This window comes from Aplidium turbinatum, chromosome 5 (assembly GCF_918807975.1).
Source record: "Aplidium turbinatum chromosome 5, kaAplTurb1.1, whole genome shotgun sequence".
NCBI classification, from domain to species: domain Eukaryota; kingdom Metazoa; phylum Chordata; class Ascidiacea; order Aplousobranchia; family Polyclinidae; genus Aplidium; species Aplidium turbinatum.
This window is the reverse complement of record NC_137476.1, coordinates 13,678,641-13,701,662: the sequence shown is the minus strand read 5'-3', so window position 1 is coordinate 13,701,662 and position 23,022 is coordinate 13,678,641. Positions and strand designations below refer to the sequence as shown.

The following is a 23,022-nucleotide window of genomic DNA, read 5'->3' as shown; positions in this document are numbered from 1 at the left end:
CTTTTTAGTCTCTGGTTTGAGTTTATCTTCTCTTCAGCTCTTGACTGTTTCGTCAACTTTCTTTGTGATTTTTTGAATAATATTGTTCAATTGCTTGGCTTGCTATGACATCTCTAATTTCATCTTCTATTATTTTTCTACCTTCAGATTTTGCTGGTGACATTTCTACTGTATATCGTTTCGTTTATTCTCATATAGTTCTGACACATATTCTTGCCATTTGTTGATAATTTCTTCTTGAGTTTGGACTACTTGTCCATCTTTATCCATATGCCCCATCTTTGCGACTGAAGGTTGACCTTTTATTTCTTGTAGTGTACAGTTTTGTTTGGTGTACGTTTGGTGTACAGTTTTGGCGATCTCATGTCATCCAGATGCTGCAACTCTTTACACTTTTTTTTCAGTAATCTTATTTTGCTTTTCTACACATTTGTCAGATCTTCTTGTTTAGTTTTTTGTACAGAAGTGTGTTTTTTACAAGCAATGGTCCTTTCAGATTTCGCCTTTTTTCATTTTATTCAGTATTTCGTCCGTCCTCCACTGTTGCTTTTTCTCTAACAATTTCATCCCGCACATGTTTTCAGCAACTGCTTTTATACAATTTTTCATCTTATTCCAGTCCGTTTCTAAACAATTCCTTGCAAGTTTATTATCCAGTTCTTTTCTCAATTTTTCCCGTTTCCTGTAGCCAGTATTTACAATGCCCTACTGATATGAGATAGAGTTTTAACATGTTTTCAAACCTCATAAAACTCGTCTGCGTACGCCACTGACACTATGAGTATGCAACGCATTTGATAAAAATTCCCGTTATTGTGAACAATTTAATATTTTCAGAGACAATGGTTTGTCGGATAAAATTAAAAAAAATTCTAACCGAAGTATCTCCAACTAAACTGACACAATAATAAGGCGTTAAAGTTTTTTTCTGAAGAAGAAACCTGCGTAAATTAATAAAGTATAATAAAAGATGAAGAAAAGTGGTGATTGACAAACATCAAAAAACAACATGATTTACAATCAAACTAGGCTGAGAAGTAAAAATAGTTGTCTGTAGCTTAATAAAACTTTTATTTTGATATCTTGTTCCACTGACCGCAGCAGCTTGTTTTTGATCTTTGAAAAATAGCATGTTGTTGGCTAATAGAACAGTCCATTGCTGAGTCCAATATTTCTTTTGCTTTTTTCCGGTTTCGACTAGTTTCATCCAATTCAACCAACCTTGTTTTTCAATTATCTGAAATTCAACGCATTTCGGAAAGCTTAATGAATGCATTAAAAATCAGATCAACAGGTTACAATTTGTAAATTTTCTTATAAAAATAACTTCAGAAAAAAGTTTAAATAGTTTAAAAAGTTGCCTTGTTTCAAATTTTAACCTTTCTCAGCTTACGCAGTGGCATAAGCCGGATTTTCACAAGGGGACATTCGAATTTTTTTTTGAATCGAAACGAATTGAAAGAACGCCCATTTGCTTTTATAATAACTAGTAAGTCATAGCCTATTTGCAAAAATAGTCAACAATATTCAGCTTGCAGTAACGATAATTTTTTAGTTTACAGCAACCAGTAGTAATTAGTTTAGCAACTACTCATTCGTGTAAATTTTGTGTTAAAAACAAAAAAATGTGACAGAACACTCTTGACGTCGCATATAGGCTATTGTTTACGTAGAAGACGTAGTTAGCTTATTCAATTCAATAAACCACGCGTATTGATGATACGTTCAGTGGCGTATGCAAGCTATTGTCTTTCTGGGGAAGGGGAGCGTTCGATATAACTTGACACTTTTTTATCAAGAGTAGGCTAATGCTAAACTCTTACGACCTTTGCATTGGCTTGAATTATTAGATATGTGAATATGAAACGAATGGTAGTAAGCTAGCCCTAAAAGGATAAGTAAAAATTGTAATAGTTCGATTAACAACAGGCAATGTCTAGATTAAAGCGTAAATCGAACCTCTCTGTGAAAGTTTAACTATCGGATGCAGTTTATTACGAGATTTAAAACAAAATATATTGCACTTTGAACACACAGTACGTAACGAAAATAAAGACCTAATCTTCAGGGCCGTGTGAGCACCATCTCGCCCCCATCCTCCCACTCCAAAATTCACTAATGGGCCTCTAATTTTTAGTAAAGGTGCCTAAAATGTTTTTCAAACCATAGGTTGGGAATTCAGATCAAAAGCATCAGATTGACTCCACAATCTGTTAGGACTTCGTCTTTGACTACATAAGTAAAAGATTTTCATCATCAGCATCATTTTCAGACTGTGGAAGCCCATTGCTAAGGGAAGGCCTTCCCCCTTTCTTACCAGTCTAATCGACCGTGTATTTATTTATATTAGTTTGTTGTTTCACATTTCACAAAACCTAAAAACTAGAGGAAAGAAAGACGGAGTGTTTGTCTTGAAAAAGTATATAGCCTAAGATTCTGAGTTGAATGCAAAACAGACCACTTTTAACAAAGTAGATGCAAAAAAAATTGGCGACGTGCAGTTTCCTTCTGCATGCAAGTCCCCGGACTCCCTCATAAAAAGACTTTGAATTAAAAAAAATCGTCTCGAATAATGGTCATTACATCTGTGTCATCACAAAGCACATTCACCAGCACAAGACTGTCATTACTTTCGAAGAGCTGAAAAATGTGATGCACCATTCCTGTGCCCGCTTCACTGTGATCGCACTCATGTAAACAGCAGTTCTATTTTGTTACAAGATTGTTACTTTCCACAGTAAATTTATAGCACCTTATTTCCTTTAGTCACAATTAATTAGCCTACTACTTCAAAATAGGCATTTGACTGCTACTCATAAAACAAGAAAGCAAGAAAAGTATCTCTGCTGAACTGTGATGAGGTTAGTAGCCTAACTTTGAAAGTTTTCGGGCCTTTAGGGCCTTGAAAGTCAGGCTTTTTTTGGCTAAGACCAGTGATGCGGATGACAGTGTCGAACTGTCGGTGTTCCCTGGAATTTCATGAACCGCATCTTTGATTGTTCTTCAAGTATAATCGTCACATACAAAGTTCACTTTGCCAGTGGCTTTAAAAATCATATTTAAGAGAGCTCTGGCAATTCCATCATAAGTAAATAGAAGGTTTGCATTCATTCTGACCAAGATCATGCCATCAAAACTACTCACGTCGCTTCTCGTATTCACTGATTCATTAAGTGCCGTCACAAGTGGCTCTGTAGCAATCCAGTATCATGCCAAACATGTTTTCCTTCCCAATAAGTGAAACATTTTATTTGGGAAGCATATTTTGAAAGCATATATTTCTTGTGTATTAAGGAGGATGCCACTGCCTGAAATCGTACCGTATCTTTATTCTCATAATATAGTCGCCTCAAGCAGTAGTAGTTGCTGAACCCTTTTCTGCAATTATTCCCCCTGGAGAAGATTTTTCCTTTTCAGGCCCGCACAGCAAACAATGTTGGCTGATCGGTGGCCAACCGTCGCGAACGTCGCGGTCGGCTTTTCGTCGCAAAACAACCATTTGCCAACTAACAATATTTCTTTCACTGAACAAAGAATCACTAAAAAGGGTACAACATGTTATAATTTGGTGATATAGACCACATGAAACATTTTTTTTACCAAATATATATTGTGTAAAACTTGGTTGTTGACACAACGTTAAGGCGATGATGGGCCAACGTCGCATTTGTCGTTGTGGGCATTCGGTTGAAAGCCAACCTCCAGCCACCAATTGTTTATTTTTATATTCCCGGTGAAATAATCTTACATAATGAAGAGTACTCATTACAATTCTGTGAATTGAAGCTTTTATAAATTTTTATTTCAACAAACTTCATTATAATACATAGGTTGTTAACACAACGTTGAACCAACGAAGAGCCAACGTCGCGTACGTCACCGTGGGCTTTCGGTTGTCAGTCAACCTTTTGAGAATAAACCTTAATGTTGGTGTTTCTGGCAAACGAATTAAGAATTATGGCAAGTATGTATTATAATTCTGTGAAATGAAGAATTGTTAAAGCTTTATTTCTACAAAAATTCAATATGAATAATAGTTGTTGACACGACGTTGTGCCAATGGTGGGCCCCACAGCGCGTTCGTCGCCGTGGGCATTCGATTGTGAACCAACCTTTCTGCAATAAATATCATTTTTCGTATTCATAACAAAATAATTCTAAGTGTTGGCCAGTATGTGTTACAATTTGACGAAATCAAAGTGAACGAAGGTTTATTCAAGCAAAAACGCTACATAAAAAATAGTTTGTTGACGCGACGTTGTGCCAATGGTGGGTCCCACAGCGCGTTCGTCGCCGTGGGCATTCGGTTGTGAACCAACCTTTCTGCAATAAATATCATTTTTCGTATTCATAACAAAATAATTCTAAGTATTGGCCAGTATGTGTTACAATTTGACGAAATTGAAGTGAACGAAGGTTTATTCTAACAAAAACGCTATATAAAAAACAGTTAGTTGACGCGACGTTGTGCCAATGGTGGGCCCCACAGCGCGTTCGTCGCCCTGGGCATTCGGTTGTTAGCCAACTTTTTGCCAACAAATCTTAATGCTTATGCAATTAAATCAAATAGTTTTCAATTAGAGAAAACACAAGTCTCACGGAACAAAATGTTACACTCACTCATACAAATAGGTATTAAAATGTTGCATGAACAAAGGCTGCATACATTTGATCAAAGAAATTCATCTTCTTTTGATAAACTTTTTTACAGCTTTTCAATAGTTTATAAGTCTGTTAATCGGTTGCATATCAAAAATTTTGGAAATGAAATATAAGCCGTCGCCAAAAATTCATACAAACATAATATATTGTTGAAAATATAACAAAGAAAACTTAATATGCAAATAAAAAAACATTTCAGCCTTTTCGAATGTCCTCGCAGGACAATTCTTTTTTTTTGAGAAAAGAGGACAAATCCTCCTATATGAGGACGTATGATAACCCTATGTTATATACTGATGCGGGGGAGGGTCGCTACTCCTCACACCCGTTTCGACGTTGCCTTACATGCGAGAGTGAGAGCTCCTGATGTTGGGTTGCTCAGCGAAGGCAAGTCGACCCTTGTGTTCTATCAGAAACAACTTAGGCTTGTGGTACGTAACGAAGTAAAGCAAAATCCCGAAAACGGATTTAGCTGCTTCGTGCCACACTGACATGACGTGGCTTTTGACATGATTTTTGCTTTACAGTAATTGTAGGATATTTAGTCACTTACTGGCACAGAATTGCAGTAGGTCCATTAAAACCTGCTTTAGAGCTTTTTTTATGAAGGGTTAAGGCTGCAATTTTTTTTTTTCAGTTTTGCCAATATTTCACACATTCACCCTTTCAGTGCCACGCTTTTTTTTGATGAAATTTTCAGTATTTAACTTGAGCAAAGGCTTTGATTTTGAACTGCTGTATTCACTAGCGTACGCAGGGGGGGGCCATTGGGCCATGCCCCCCCCCTTAAGATGTTGTGTGACGTCACGATATTGAGAATGATGCTTTCAGTCTCTTTATGCTTGGGAATGATGCTTTCAGTCTAAAAAAAACTTGCCTAATTTCATGGCCACCTGGAGATCCGGCCTGATTTGTCACATTTTGCAGATTTTGATTACAGCTACTGCTAGTGCTTGACTGACATTTTTTGAGATGTTTTTACTTTTTGCGGTTTCCTAATGACAAAAAACTTTTTTGTTGCCTTGAGGAAGCAGTAGCAAATGAGAAAAAGCAAGTTGAAAAACGCAAAATCAGACTGTTATTGAAAATTAACAGTCTGACTAAAATTTACAAAATCAAATTTTCTTTGTTTTTCAACATGTGAGGATGTTAAAACCTATTGTGTCATATGGGGAAAAGAATAAAGGAAGCGTAAAAATCTAATTTTTAGAAAAATTTATTTAAACGTTCGCCCAAAGTTAGAACAACCTGGAAATTTCTGCAAAATGTGACAAATCAGGCCGTATCTTTAGGTGGCCATGCTAATTTTAAACAAAACTGAATTAAAAGAGCGAGTTTTGCCAATACCAAACATTCAAACATCTCAGCCAGGAATTAGCAACAAGAAAACGTAGACTTAGCTTTATTTCCGAAAAATGTCGAAGAAAACATGATCTTATCCTTTTGCTATGCCACCTGACACCACCATTTTACAGGAATATTCATACCCACATTTTTGTTGAAAATGCTCTCAGAATGCACCAAATTCAAAGTAATTTTTCAAAATTTTCTGGGGGAGGCCCCCCAGACCCCCCGCCGCTGGGTGTCGTCTTAGGCGAAAACGCCGTCGGGCTTCGCCCGCCGGTCATCAAGCCCACCCTTCAAAATTTCCTGGCTACGCAACCGTTAATGCCCCCCCCCCCTTGAGAAAATCCTGCGTACGCCACTGGCTGTATTTTGAGCACCGTAACTGCTACAAAAAAAATCAAAACATGAAAGTTGTTGCATTTTCAACAGTCTTTTACAATATGTTTACAAATTTTGTGTATTTTCTTTTTAAAATGCCTTAAATTACTAAAATTTCTGACAAACTACACTAATTCTGCGTTTTTTTGACTTTTTTTCGCTTCCGTTTAGATATCTGAAAAAAATTTTCAAACTGCGATAAACTTCACCGGTAGATGTCAGGCAAGTACTACGCTTGTCGCACAAAGGTTGTCACGGAGATATTGACGCGTTTTGCGAAGAAAGAAACAAAAAGTGACAGTTTTTTGTAAATAATTGATAATTGCAGAAAAAATTTCAATACAAACTTAGTAATTTCTTTCAACTTTTAGACAATACAAGTCTTCCTCTTTCTAAAACAGTCAGACTCATGCAGTTTGGCAAACAAAAAGACCAGATTTATCTATTTATCAAATGACCAGTGCGGTCCAGGGGTGACAGCGTGTATACGCGCGGTCGGCACTGGTAGTGTTCAGAGAGTCTTTGCATAAGCAAGTCCACATTTGCAACAGAACTATACTCATTTTGCCTTAATTTTGTCTTGTTTGAGGATAAGGATTTTCATTAGCCGACTTCAGCCGTATTTAACGTTTGACTAGAATTAACTACAACAAAATAAAATAATTTACTTTGGACCAAAAAATGGTTTCATCATGGTTTTATCAATAACCCCAAATATCCCCATAAAGTAGCCTACAAATGATCATATGAATGTTTGTGGCGGGCGAAAACGATTTCTCAACCATTCAGACTTACGAGTGTTCAATACAAAGTAGCCTACTTCCTTTAGCCAAAAAACTTGTTGTTCTCATCTCGTTTGCTTCGAATTTGCGAAGTATTTCGTTTCGACCTAAAAGTTTCTTTTGAGAAGCAAAGTCCAATTTTTTTTACGTTGATCCAATGTTTGAAGATGTTGAATCAATGTAAGATGACTGATTTTGTTCGCCAGTGATTTAACCCAAATAGAATTGTGGTTTAATTAAATCCAAAGTTTGATTGAATTGAATTAAGTGTACCGGGACAACAGAGCAGAAATTGATTTTCATTGATTCAACGTTCACAGATGTTGATACAAAAGTAAGTTATCTTTGCTGGCTGGCCATGAACAGTTTTTTTGTTAATTAGGTCATGCATTGGTGTTAATTAGGTCATTCTCTTCTTTTTTCATTTTTTCCCATGCTGCCTTGCTATGAAATCTATTCACAGTAGGGTTGCCAGATTGGGCGCTTTTACGCCCAATTGGGCTACTTTGATTTCTCCAGGCGCCAAAAATTTGTGTTGGATGCGCTTTTTTGGCTGGCGCCCAATTGGGCTACTTTTATTTAAAATATAATATAACATTTTATGTAAAAATTGTATCATGTTTAATATTTTTACCTAATTTGTAGTTATTTCATTGAGGAACAGCGTTTTTGGAGGTCTTGGTCAGGCAGGGTTACCAATTTGGTATAAAGATGCCAATTTTCAAAAATATGCATGTTTAGGCTTTAATATCTGACAATCCTGGCAACTTAAGTGATCCAGGTTTTCATGAAAATGCAGTGGACATCAGTTCAGTTTGTTTTTATTTTTAACCATCACAACGAAAAACAATATATGTCAAACATAGCAAGGGTCTAGAAAAATGTAGAAGCGACAAAACACGGATGCTATAACGGGCATGTGCCAAAGCAGGACAATCAGTTATGGCATGGTCGCAACACCTTAATGAAGTTTTTACAAATGTCGAAAGATGAGAAAAAAAAGGCTGGTGAATTTTTTTTAACAATTTATATGAGTAAAAAAAAGACAAAAAAGATAGTTTCTACGTTGATCAACCTTGGTGGGTTATCAGAACTGTTCATGGTCTTGAGGGGAACACTCTTGATGCGTTACCTCATCACGAAAAGCAATTAAGCCATTTTTTGTGTTACTTGGTGTGGTACCGGTACTTGCTTGTAATTATTTTAACAAACAGTTGAGTGAATGCATGGTTGCCAATCTGTCTGAAAGGTGTGAAGAACTGGAAAAACACTTATAATTTGGGACTGATGATCAAGCGCTCTGGAAGAATTTTGTATAATAGCCTATCTCTTTGCTTGGGCTCCAAATTGGGCTCCATTTTAGAACCCCCAAAAAAATTGGGCTACTTTTGGGCTACTTTTTGCATAAGCTTGGGCTCTTTTTTATATTAACCTCTGGCAACCCTAATTCACAGTGAGTTGTGACTTGTGACGTCTAACGGCTTGCACTTTAGTAAAAAACAGGAAAAATGAAATTGCGGGAGATTTGAAATCTACAAGCTCCAGCCCAGGGTTGTCAGATTGGAATAATTGATTCCAGATCTGGAATCAAAACGAACTGTCTAGTAGGGAAAAAAAATGTCTGGAATCTGGAATAATTTTTAGAAGCAAATTGGGATTGTTTAGACAAGTCTAGATTGTTTCGGTAATTGTCTTTTTTTCATTGCATTTAGTAGCTGCAACGCGTGCGCGTGACTTTCTGCCCTAGTTCCGTCTCTTTGATTGAAACTGTGTTGCTGAATTGCACGCTCTCTGGCACGAAAGCCTGTCTGTGAGAAGTGTGACGCAACCTAGTTAGCTGACAGGACTTTCCGCTCACTTAACACTGGGTTGTATTTCCATGTATGTTAAGTTTACTTTTAATCTGTTATGTTTTTAGGTTGTTACAGAATGCAGTACCGTAGTTATTGTTAAGTACCGGTACGATATTTATTGATTTTCATATTTTGTTGCATCGAAGCAGTTAGATAAGAAGTTCAAAAATCCAAGCGTATGTGAAGTTTATTGTAGGAAGAATATGGCTCTACGCAGTGGCATATCCTGGTGGGTTGAGCAAGGGATTGAAGGGAAGCAATAAAACTCGTGGGGGTAAGAACGTTCCGAAGGCACGCGTATTCTAGGGGGTCCGAGGGCATGCCCCCTGGAAAAATTTTGCAAAATTACACTCAAATAATGGATTATATGTAGTGCTTTCTGGAAACACTTTTAGGGTAGGCTAATATTTGTATGTACGTACGGTATGAGATTTTTTAGCAGATATACAGCGATTAACTTATTAAAGGTAGCTCTTACACAAACGGGCAAAAACTGGGCAAGGCTTCTCAGCAGGAGGCAACCCTACGTACATTTTTCAAGAATTCTAATGATATAAAGAAAAAACAGTTGCTCTTTCGCTTGCTGTGTTCATTTGTCAGCATAGCCTACATCGTTTACACTGCCAATCATTTGACAAACTTTTTCAACAAGCACGCAGGCACAGACATAAAATTGGGGTGAACAAAGGCTACAAAACTTGATAAAAAATGTGCTGGCGTCATCTTATCTTTTGGATATTTTCATTTCAACATGAAGATTCTCACCACTACTTATTGTAAGTTATATCATATTTACAATATACACTGCATATTTAATGGTATTTTGTGTTAGACTTGAAATGAAATGTCTAGAATTAATTTAGAATAATTTAGAATCAAACTGGCATGCAATCTGGAAGGGAAGGCTACAACTAATCTGACAACCCTGCTCCAGCCTCCAATAACATCATTAGAGTCGCCTGGAAAAGCATTGGTGAGTGCGTATAGGTAGGCTACTGCATAGGCTATCGCTGTTTTTATTGTTGTTAGCATTTTTGATAAAGCATGAGATGATTCAATTAGTCCGATGTAGTACTATAATTAATTATAATCCAATACATAATTATTCATAAATTTAGACTTTAGGACACACCTGGGTGTGCAGTGTAGTGACTTTTGCTTTAGTTTCGATAATACTACAGTAGCCTACATAGCTTATCTACTGTTTTTTCAATGAAGTCAACTTTTTGTAGCAAGCTTGCGCGGTGCGTTTTTTGTAAGGATTCTAAATGTAAGGAACAGGTTTCAGCTTAATAGATCAATGGAAAGTCTTATTTTAAGTCGAACCATAGGCATGCGAAGCCGAGCAACGTGATCAAGTTTAACATATTCAAGTTTATTACATTTACATAAACATAAAACTACGCAACAAATTAAGTATCGAATGTTTTCGACATCACAAGATGTCCTCTTCAGGAATAATATACATACAACTTAATTACATCTGAAAAAAATACAATGGTTAACTAAATCTATAAACAGGAACAGACAAAAACTGCACAGTACTTCTGACTAGCTCAAAATATTATTCCTGAAGAGGACATTTTGTGATGTCGAAAACGTTCGATACTTAATTTGTTGCGTAGTTTTATGTTTATGTAAATGTAATAAACTTGAAGATGTTAAACTTGATCACGTTGCTCGGCTTCGTATGCCTATGGTTCAACAAGACAAACTCTCTACCGAAGCTCTATTATTTTAAGTCAGTAAAGTCAGTTTATTTAAAATGGACACTGTTAAGCAAAGTGTTTCCGCTACTTCGATAAAAAAAGCTCACCTTCAATAATTTGTTTTGTTTTATGTCGCCAGTTTTGTGGCTCAGACTGCTGTGTTGTATCGCAATTTTGCAATTTTGGTACGATGTAGGCTAATTTATTAAAAGCAATTAGTTTTAACATAAAATCTAAAAAAACACTAAATTATTTGGTCAAGTTTTTGTTAGGTCATTAAGATCATTTTTACATTTTAAAGTAAATTGTTTTGAATTTTCAGGTCGATGAAAACTTGCTCTATTTGTGAGGAATAGGCTGATGATGATGGATGATGATGATGACGGATGATGATGAGGCTACATCAGATTTCGATAATCCTTTTTCACTCCAAGCACAAGCATGATCGGCTTAAGCGTTTACCCCTTTACCTTATGTTTCTTTTTCAACAAACTCTCAGTTTTTAATGAATAATAACTATAGACAAAGCTTCTGTAGTTAATTTAATGCAAGGTTGCATGAAAAAGGTGTTTATTACAGTGACAAAAAATTATAATTTTGTATTTGTAATAGAAGTAATTCGCAAAAACTTTGAAGAAATGATTTCAAAGTTTATTTGTAGTAGGATAATTCTCATTTTCTTTTCCAGACTGATTATAATCAATGTATCTCTGAGTTTATCCATGGGAGATACTTTCAGAGCTTTTTCAGTGTGATTAGTTCATTGCTTTATGGGAAAAAGTTGCTTGTTAGAGTTAGTTACGTGGCTTCAGCAACCAACCTTTTCCACTAGACATATTGGTTTGGACCTGTTTTTTTTTTTCGCTGACACTTTTCGGTCATTTGTCCGAAATGACTTGAAAAAATTCGGTCATTTTTTATTTATTTCGGTCATTTTTTCTGATGAAAATATTTCCTTTCAAGTAGCTGATACAAACCAAAATTTGCACTTCCTGACTAGCTACAACATAGGCGCCAACTTTTTATGCTGTATTGATACATAAAACAATAGATGAACTAGCGATCGGCAGCAGGACAACATTTTTTGAAAGCAAACCGCAACAGCTTCGCGATAAATAATCACTAGAACGAGTAGGATGCTACAATTCCACACCAGACAAAATCTGTCATTTTTATATTGATTTAACGTCTGCAGACGTTGAATCAATGTAAAAATGACTGATTTTGCTGCCTGCGACATAGCAAAAATCTACCATTTTGTGTCGATTCAATGTCATCAGATGTTGAATGCACCCAAAAACAACATAATTTGCTACGTAGACGGAGCGTGCGTTTGGCTTTATGCACTTGCAAACAGACTCGATGTTGCTTTTGAAAGTCGAAACCTCTGCAGTGAATTGTCGCGGCAGTGAATCGCTCGCTGTGAAAATGAACTTGAAGTCTCGGCACGACGTAACCACCAACCAACGTAACAAGGGCTGGTTCAAACCGCATTGCGCACACGCGACATAATCAACGCAGTAACGGACTCGCGCAAACTGCATGGCGCACACACGACCGTTGCCATAAAAACCCGATCAAAGGCGGGGAATATGCGCATCTTTTGTTTCATCTGCAACGCGAAACCAGGTCAGTCATAAAGTTGAAAGCAGGTCAGTCATAAGTTGCGATATTGTAGTCAAAAGGGAGCTATGTCAAGTCGAAAACTTAATCAAACGTCTGTCCGTAACTATTTTTCAAGGGCTGTTTACGGATGTCAGTAACTTTTAAATTTATTCAAGGTGACGTGCTGTTGAATTGATGTAAACGTGAATGATTTTACTTTCAACAGGTACATTTTCAAGCATATAATCAAGTTAGTATTTGCATTCCATTTTCAAGACATTGTCATTCCCTTTACAGTACACCTTTTACTTTTTAGTAAACCTTTTCGTCTCTTGTTTCATGGTAATAAATCTAATTCGTTGCTAAACTTTATGTTGTGCTTAGCTTAAAGAGTCGCAGTCCATCAACCGCTGGCCTACGCAAACGCATGGCATGTGTTTGCTTAACCGAAGTGGTCAAGTTTTGTTTATAATAATTAACGGTAGGTCGAACGTAGCGATAACTCCGAGTGTGGCAATAAAAGCAATCCTAGTGTGACGACATAATTACGTCATCCATCTGCGTGACATTTTGCTGAATTTACGTTGCTGCTGATGAAACACGCTTTCGCACCCACGGCCAAAAAAATAGTTAGGCGCCTAATGAGCTACAACATTAAGTTTCGCTGAGAAACGTTGTCGTGTTTTAACTGAGAAAACTTTCTTCAACGTTCATCAGCGAAACTCAGCCTTGCAACACCCGATTTGACTATATATTTTTCGGACATTTTGACCGAATTGACTATATTTTTTTCGGACATTTTGCTAAAAAATCGGTCAATGACCGATAAATGACCTAAAAAAAGAACCAGGTTTGGACCAGCTATTGGCAATTTATCCCAATGACATTATTATTTTTTGAAGAACCCATAACTTGTCCACAGCAACAAATTCAAATATCCATGCCGCTATTTCAGACTGGCTGAAATAAGCAAGAGATAGGGGTGGTGGGCGTTTGAGAAGAGGATGACAGGAAATTTGATTTTAATTTGCCTCATGCCCTTTTCTGGACCGCTGTTATATTTAGCATGTTCTTTGTTTTTGCTGTGATGGTTAGAAATAAAAACAAACTTAACTGCCATCTGTCCTACTTTTTGCTTGTATGGATGCCTTTTCTAGCAATGTTGTACTGAGTGGAATGCTAGTATGATAGGTGATAAAGTTTACTGCGAATTGAGGCCTCGATCCCACGTCTTCGTGGTCATCATTATCAGCACAGAATAACTCGAAAAAAGTAAGTTAACTACACGCCTCCATGTGGTCAAAGTTAAGAAACTTTTTCGGTTTGGTGAGGTCGTAATGTCTAACCCTTGTCAGAACAAACGTGAGCGTTTGGTCGTAGATTAGCAAATGGATGGCCAACGCTAGGCCCACGAGTAACCAAATCGTTTTTGCCACAGAGGGGATGATTGTAAATTGCGTCATTGATTCCACGTCAACCCAACAAAAGCGTTTGGTCGTAGGTTGGCCAACAGTGCACCAACGTTGGTTCCACGATTAAACAACTCTTTTTTGCCACAGTGAGGATAGTTGTAAATTGCGTCGTGGATTCCACGTCGAACCAACGAAAGCGTTTGGTCGCAGGTGGCAAATGGTCGGGAAAGGGTTGGCCAATAGTGCATCAACGTTAGGCCTACCATATTTTCATCGCCTAAAAAGAGGACACGTTTTGCCAGCAAGTAGAATTTTACGCTTGAAGAATCGTTTACATCATTTTTATTTAGATCATTACAGTAGCTATAGGCCTACGCAGCAAAAGTTATCAAAAAAATAACAAGAAAACAGATTGACTGAACGTTTACCTTATTTTTTTCTCATTTTTATTGCTTCCGACAACCAATGATTTTATATTATTAAGAGTCAGCAAAAAATAAAAAAAATGCTTAATTTTTAGACAGTTTCAGTCAGACAGCCATGATCACAAAAATGTGACAAATCAGGCACGATCTCCAGGTAGCCAAGCCTTAACTTTTTTCAACAAGGCATGGTCAGCCTTAATGAAATTGTTAAATTACTTGCAAGAAATATGATTAACCCTTTATGCCCTAACTTTTTTATTTATATGAAAAAAAAAATTGTTGGTTTAATTTCCCTTTAGAATGCAATATTAAACACCTATTAACACAATTTTGAAACGTTTTGCTAATTATGGTAAATAAATTTAGAAAAAGTTTCAAAATTGTGTTGATATGTGTTTAATATTGCATTCTGAAGGGAAATAAACCAACAATTTTTTTTTCAAATATATAAATAAAAAAGTCAGGGCATAAGGAGTTAATACAACAAATGGTTTTATATTATTAAGAGTTAGCAAGAAGTAACAGTAGCCTACGCTGCACATAACCGTTAAGGAAGATGCTAAAAACGGGGTGAACTAAAAATCTGTCCCTTTCCTTGCAAAGCTGTTGGCCCATCCATGCCACGATTCCTTTTGCTGGAGGTTGGGTGTTATACACATTGTACTTATAGACATTTGTTTCAAGTAACAAAGGAACCAAACTGAGTTGGTAATCAACGATGTGTACAAGCGTTGTATTGTATCAATATAAAACGTATGTAGGTAAAAGTGTGAGCAAAACTGAGCATGGCCTTTAAAATGTCGTTTAATATCTTACAGTGAACCAGGCAATGAACGTTCAACAACAGTTCCATAAAATGCGCCAATTTCTTGTAGAATTTATAAATCAGCATGTTACATTGGTAGACAAAAATGCAGAGATGTACGTATACGCCGCAAATTCTACGCCACATACTTGCGGCGTAGACTTTTTGTTTACGCTAACGCTTACGGCCACATTTTTTTGGATAGTTTGCGCTTGAGGCTACGCCGTAAAGTTTTCGCGGTTATTTAGCGCATAGCGTCAACGCATACTTTTTAATGTATTTTTTTTCGCTACAACACGCCAACATCTTCCAGCGCTGCAGATAAAAGAATGTTTTCAATGGGCAAAGACATATTGGAACCAAAACACAGCAAAATGTCAGATGAACACTTTCAGATGCTTGTGTATCTTCGTGGAAATTCAAAATAAAACTTGTTTGTTTGAAGTGGTTTATACTGTGTGAACGTTTGGCACCTAGCAAACGAAATTAGTTTACACTAGTGTATGCGCTGACGCTGACAACTTTTTTACAAGTTACGTTGACGCATACAGCGTATGGTTTTTCGAACGTTTGCGTTTACGCTGACGGCGTTAATATTTTTTTGTATGCGCGTACATCACTGCAAAAATGTTTAGAAAACAAATAGCTGGTTCGTCCCTCTAAGTTATTTACAGAGACTCAAATTTAGAGAGCTTGTAACATAAGTTTCCCTATCCTTTCTAAGACTTCTTTTAACACACAATTTTTGAAGTTGATTTGATTTTCTTATTGAAGGATTAAAAATAGTCTTTCACAAATACCAAGCAGTAACACCAAAAGATTTTAGCCATCCGGACGGCAAATAACAGAAAACTGGAATGATTGAAAGTAAAGTGAACAGTGCTGGCTCTACCTTTGAGAAGGCGCCTTCCCGCAGGTAAAGCGCTAACAAATCAGATGACGCGTGCGTAGAAACAATAAACAAATGAGCCTCTGGAACAATAGCCTACAAGCCGTCGCTGAAACGTCATCAAGCAATATAATCCCGTTAAAAATATAAGCAAGAAATCCCAAACTGTCAAAAAAGAGGACATTTGAGCATTTTTTAGTGTCCTCGGAGGACAGTTTATTTTTCTTGAAAAAAGAGGACAAATCCTCTTAAAAGAGGACGTATGGTAGCCCTAATCAACGTTGGGTCTACAATTAGCCAAGCCTTTTTTCGCCACAGTCAGGATAGTTGTAAATTGCGTCGTGGATTCCACGTCAAACTGACGGAAGCGTTTGGTCGTCAGGTTGGTCGCAGGTGGCAAAGGGTTGGCCAACAGTGCATCAACGTTGGGTCTACGATTAGCCAAGCCTTTTTTCGCCACAGTGAGGATAGTTGTAAATTGCGTCGTGGATCCCACGTCGAACCAACGAAAGTATTTGGTCGTCAGGTTGGTCGCAGGTGGCAAATGGTCGGGAAAGGGTTGGCCAACAGTGCGCCACCGAGGGATCGACGTTTAGCCAACCGATTTTTGTGACTGATGATTCGCCCAAGTTGGCCCGCTGGCCAAATATCTTTCGCGCCAACGTCGGAAACCAACGGAGGGCCCACGGACGTTTCCAATGGTCTAACGTTAGGCCAACGACACGTTGTTGTGCGGGGGGTCTGTAGGGTAATTTCTGTTTCATACTTCTCACACAAAGTGTAGCCCAGAGATGTGTCTAAAATGGTTAAAACGTTTAATGATATTTTTGGAGTCGGGCAATGCTTTCAAAGTCATCCCTAACACTGGATTCACTGCAGGTTTGATTCTCCAATTTGTAGCTTGGTAAACATCGTCTTCAGCAGATGACAATGCATAAATTTCACAGCGCTCGGTCGTAGTATCTTTGCCACCATACTTTATATTTGTAGAATTGCAGAAGGTCTTCAGGTGGTTGCATTTCACCACCATTCTACAGATCTGCTGTTGTAGGTGGCTTTAATTGTTTTACTTTAACTTACTGCTTTGCTTTAACAGTCTTGTAACGTTTCAAGTGTACAAGCTGCCTGTCGCGCAGTGCGTTCAGAACTGCTTTATAAAATTCCACAGCTTCGATATCATTTTCCCACAAAGCACCGTGGTTTCGTTGATTTAATATAGTTTTTTCAAACGATGATCAACAGTACAAAACCGATTGATGAAGCTTATAAGCTATAAATTGTCGAGTTTTTGTAGAAGTAGGCTAGTCTATTTTTTCTTTAAATTTTCCGAAAAACGTTGCACCACCTAAATATGAATATGGATAAGCCCTTAAACAGAGATGTGGGTCCACTAACCGGTGTTTTGGAAGTAATAAATAGGACCGTGCGTGATGTAAGCAATTGAATATCGAGCTTATGGAGCAATATCGAGCTTGTCCACCCCGATAGCTCAGTTGATTAGGACGTGACTTCGTGAACGAAGAGGTTTCAACAAAAACCGGCGCTAATTCGGCTTTCGTGGTGTGTGCTTGAACAACGCATTCTAAGGACTGCTCCCTATTCAGCGGCACCAAACGGATGAAATAATTCCCCGGCAACAAGACTTCACCAATCGGAAATTTCACTGTTAATCTCGGTAACTGGCCCTGCGTCAAGAGCCTCTACAAGTATGCAAAACTACCAGGAATAACCTTTCAAGGCTTTGTCAATCCGAGGATAAAGATTCAAAACTAACCAACTAATATTGACAACATTTTTTTCATTTTAAATAGCCAAGAAAACATTAAACAAACTGAAATGAGTTGGCCCCTGAACAGCCATTCCTCTCACCTCGCGGGGTACAATGAGTGGTTAATACGGCCTGCTACCCACGACCACTCTTGAACAATAATACACAATCACAACAACGCCAAAAAATCAACATTTTCTAAAGCATGGCCCAATGCCCCTCTCCATTTGCATGCACCACTGAGCCTATGTAGCCTATATTTAAAACGTATGATGACGAAAGAGATCACCAACTTAATCAAATGTCACGAGAACATCTGGATCATTTGAGTAGACCTGAAAATGGTTAGCTTTCTCCTTGGCGAAGATCGACAGAAACACTGGACGCATACAGAGTGGCCTATTTGTGAAACTTTGGAGGCAGGCATGCCAAACATTGTTCACGATTCAAGGCGAGAGAAGATGGTGTTTTCCCCACTTCGCACAAAACTCGGATTGATGAAACAGTTTGTTAAGTCATTGGATAACGACAGTGAATGTTTTCAATATTTCCTAAGTTGTCTTTTGCCAAAACCAAGGAAGTTGTACTCGATGGACCTCAGGTTCGCACGCTAGTAGGTGATGAGGATTTAAAAAATGATTAGCAAAGGCAAGCGGCATAGATATATTTTATTACAGCAGTTACAAAAAAAAATTTTTGCAACAAAAAATCAGACAAGTTGTGGTCATTGCAATGCCATTAGCCTTTTTCGAACTGGGATGTTAAATGAGCATCACAGGAAGTCAACAACAGCTACGAGCAGAAATTTTTGCCTAAACAAGGCCTAATTTGACATTGTTTTCTATCCATATGGAAGTTCAATCGTGCATTGCTGACCTACTTTGACTTGCATATTTTTTAATTTGTTCTAGAGTTGAGCGTTGGCGTCACTCAAAATGATTTTCTATGCCCTTTTTTGTGGTATTTATGCAAAACTGTCATTCATCAACCCGCTATTGTGACTACTTAAGTCTACGTTTTGACCAGTGGCGCAAGCGGCCCTCGACGGCTTGGGTTGTAGGCTTGTAGCTCGCAAATCATATATCGGCTTGCTTAGGCGACTCTACCCACAAAGACTTCACATTAGATTAACACGTCGTTTTGGCATAACTGTGCAGTAAATGCTTCCAGGATATGAAGCTGTGTGTAAAGGGTGGTAGTTAGACTTGGATGTTAACCCTCCTTAGAGGCAAAACATTTCGTAATTATTAGCTTATTTTAAAGTTGGACTATTCATCAAAATTTTCTCTATAGTTTTACTACAACTAACGGTTGCTTTTGGTTGTTTATTGAAACGGTTGCGACACAACAGAGAGTCTTAGGGGACCCCCAAATTACTTATTAAATTGATGAAAAAAGGTTGAATGTCAAAAATCTGTAGCTTTCAGAAAAATCCCAAATGCATATTTGAATTTATCACCCCAAATTTAGTCAAGGGCAAATGTCGATGGCAATGCAACAATAAATTTGCTCCCCAGTGTTATATACTGTCTTTGATGTACCCCCGGGATGTACCTAACCTTTACTACTGTGAATCTTAAAAAAATCAAAATTTAAGAAGTGAAATTTTTCAAAATGAAAATCTGAACCACTGTAGGATAAAAGCACATAAAAATCACTAGCAGACATCTTCATAATATCACAGTATGGTTTTATTTTATACTTCACCCACTTTACTTTTAATAGGCTTACGCTTACAAATCATTGTACTGTGTTTGGTGTACCCGGATGAGATATGTGGACTGGGCCATAGATTTAGTATTTAGGCCTACTTAGTATATAGGAACATTGTTAATTGCTTTGATAGTGTCATCCAAAGTTTATGAAAATAGATTTACTTCCATAAATTAATAAAACATTTTTTATAAGTGTGGGAAATGATCCAACGCCCCCTGCCTCCACGCACGTCACTGCACATATTATTAACGTGAGGTTGCTAAATCAAAATTCAGCCGTAGAAAAGTTAACAGACACAGCAAAAATAACACTGAAATAAACTCACGGGATTGGGCATTGCGGCCGTGGAGAAGTCTTCCTCATGGAACAAATTTGATATTTCATGATTCTGAGAATGGCAGACTTTAACAAAGTTGTTAAACTTTTGTTAATTTTTAAAAAACGTGTTTCTATTTTTGATAAAAACACAAAACAAAAACAGAACAACATTGATAGATTATTATGGATATTTTTATAGTTGGACTAAGAAAATTTCGTCGCAGTTTCGCATCATTGTAGAAGTTTTCAGCTGGACAAACGCCCGACCACTGAGATCAACAGAGTGAATTTTCAGCTGGAAACTGAAGAGTTGTTGTTTGCAAATTATTTCATCAACTTTGAGCCGCTGAATGAAAGAATTCCTTGGAATGCGTTGCTCAAGTATGCACTCAGAGAGTTCAACCATTTTTTCTTGTTCTTGCAGTTTCTTTATTCACACAGTCATTACTTCACCGACAGAACTTTCGGAGCGGACTTGCTCTGAATAAATAACTAGAACGTAAATGACTATTTTTCAAATCATGTTTTTTTGCAAGAAAGCTCTTTTGTAAAGCTGCGATTTATCGCGACGAAAAGACTGCGACTGGTAAACGTGGTAATCCGTTAGGTAAACATTTTATAGTGGTGTATTACGAGTTTAATTTGGAATAGTAATTCTTGGTTGTTATTTTTGGTGAGTACTTTATTGTACAACAGAGTTGTGTAGTATTCAAACAAACCTTTTCCCACTCTTTTTCGGTGTGGTGTAATTCACTTTCATTGCATTGAATCAATTCAGCTCCACTTTCTTCTTGTGGAAGCATCTTGAAAGTAGAACTTAGTTTGGAACTTTTTGTCAGTCATTTATTAGGTAACCCTAGCAGTCGACTTTGTTGTACCACATAGAAAGTTAATCAAAAGTAACATCATCGGATTGATATAAATATGATATGAATATGAATCTAACCTAGAGAACTGTCCACCTGAAGCGATTAACTGTCTGATAACAGCGGTATAAGCCTTGTTAGTCACGCAACAACAGTTCACCAGCCTCATTTTTAGTAATCAAAAATCGATTTCGCCATATTGCTGTAGCATCATCAGTGATAACTTTTACCAACGTTTGGACATTATCAGGTTGACGATGCTATAGCAGTATGGAGAAATCGATTTTGGGTTATTAAAAATGAGACTGGTGAACTCTTGTTGTGTGACTAACAAGGCTTATACTGCTAATATCACACAGTTGATCGCTTCAAGTGGACAGTTCGCTGCGTAAGATTCATACAAATGAAAAAATTTTGTTAGACCATCTCCTGATTGATTTATCCCTTATTGCAGATATCAAAAATATCTCATTTTTGTGTCCGTATAAGTAAGGTTGCGATATCAAAATTATTTTTGTAGCGTGAATTTAAGTTTTTTTGCTTTTTTCTGTGCAACCTTCGGAGCTCAAGGTCGATATCCGAAGTCAATATTTTTTTTGCAATTGTAGGCCTACTTAGTAACTACCAAGTTTAAACAATATTGCAACATATCACATACTTGAGGAAGCTTCCAAGATGTCTCATTTGTAGTTTCATTGTAATAGTAATATTTGCCTGATTGATCATCTAGCAACATGTGCCACTGAAATAAAGATAATGAGAAGAAGAACATAATTTTAAAGAATGATCTATGAACTTCACACTAATTGTGCAATGTCAAATTGGGTTTCTTTGACCCATTTGCAAGTTAGTTGTGTCGGAGCATATTTTTCAAACAGTTTCATAGGCTATTTAGTGACCTTTTTCACCCCAGTAAAAGAATCTCTGAATAAAGCGTTGGCGTTGCAACCAATGGAAACCAAAGCAAAAATGAAAGCCTATTTAAAAAAATACAAGTGGAATGTTAATTGTATAAATTTATACAAACACTTTTTAAGGTTAATTGAGTTTTTGAGGATAGTTTTTACATAATAGATTTCGTAGTTTTGCAAATGGGGAACTTTCCAATAGTTTTACTTTTATAGACTCTCTACCTAAATGCGAACGAATATTGAACAATGATGAAAAACTCATGCAAACATTCAAAAGAAACATTATCACAAAACGCAGAAAAATTTTACTTTGAAGCAAATGCCAAGCAGAGCGAATTCATCAAAATTAGTTACCAGTTTACTAAAAACCTTAACAGCCTGTAACTCGCCTAATTTCAAAAGTTGCTTTGCGTCATGTCGATACCTTTGGGAATCCCATTAACTTCAAAGAAATTGCATAGAACAAATTGAACAACGTTGCTAAAGGCAACGTTTGTATGACTAAACTGAATGAACAGTCCATTGCTGAACTCAAATTACAGTATTTTGACCGTCCGCGTTGTTCTTATTCACCACTTATTCATCCGACGTATTCGTTCTTGGTAGGCCTATTACGATGTTTTTTGATACTTCTAGCAATTTGATGTTAAGCAAACCAACATAAGAAGTAACAAAAAGCTACTGGCAGTTGGACTGTAACCCACAAGGTGCAATTTATTTTCATACTTATTAAAAAACATACTCTTTTGTATGGAAAACAAATTGTGTAGGCCTAGGCCTATGGTAGAACTATTTCTTACCTTCCTTCCAGTGAGCTCATTTATGAACAGTACGTTGCCATCTGATGTAAGCTCCTTGTACCACCCGGATGGTGCGGAATATAAGTCATCTGGTGGTGGTGGAAATGAAAAGGATTGTGTAGTCATTTTCGCAGATTTGACAGAAAACTTAAATTCGATTTTTTCTACGCAATTCCAATACTTGTTGTCTTATAAGAAGGCCTACCTCACTTACAATAGTGTTTTCACTAAAGGCATAACAAAATGTTTTCATTTTTAATATTTTATTTCAGACGTAGGCTAGGCCTAAACGTTTCAGTTAGCGCAAGGCCAACCATGCTTTTCATCTAACTTTAATTCAAAAATTATTTCATCCTGCTTACAATAGTTAATAACAACCGATGTACTAGCAGTGGTGTACGCGTCAATCAAATAAATTGACGGCGTCAGAGTCAGCCCGAATTGCCTAAAAAATTTACGGCGTAAAGTACTGCGTCAGCTCTTCAAAAAATTAACGGCGTCAGCGCCAGCGCTAATTTCTAGCGCTATTTCAGCCAGGGTCTCACAAAACGGAAGTATTTCAACCAAGTTTAGGCTAACAATAGCTATAAATAAAGAGCAGGTGTTATGTTTTGAGACTGTATTGTAATTAGCTGCTTAGCTTATTAGTTATTTACTTTTAGAAACACAATTAGCATTTCAAAACGTTTGTCTGACAATCTGCTGTGTTTGGGACGCATAATGTCCTTTCCAAGTAAAAACATGCGTTCCACAGCAGCGCTGAATGATATTGGTGT

General features: G+C 37.2%; 1 protein-coding gene across 1 annotated transcript in view; it reads right to left on the bottom strand.

Annotated features, from left to right (window-relative positions):
* Positions 1-22,372, bottom strand: part of LOC145770962 (rho GTPase-activating protein 15-like) — a 64,760-nt gene extending 42,388 nt beyond the window's left edge. The window contains exons 1-5 of the mRNA XM_082582702.1: positions 22,247-22,372; positions 21,194-21,277; positions 20,389-20,472; positions 19,677-19,739; positions 1,097-1,237 (exon numbers count right to left, since the gene is read on the bottom strand). Coding sequence (XP_082438828.1) covers positions 1,097-1,237; positions 19,677-19,739; positions 20,389-20,472; positions 21,194-21,277; positions 22,247-22,372 — 498 coding nt within the window. The remainder of the gene's footprint in view (positions 1-1,096; positions 1,238-19,676; positions 19,740-20,388; positions 20,473-21,193; positions 21,278-22,246) is intronic.
* Positions 22,373-23,022: the final 650 nt, after the last annotated feature.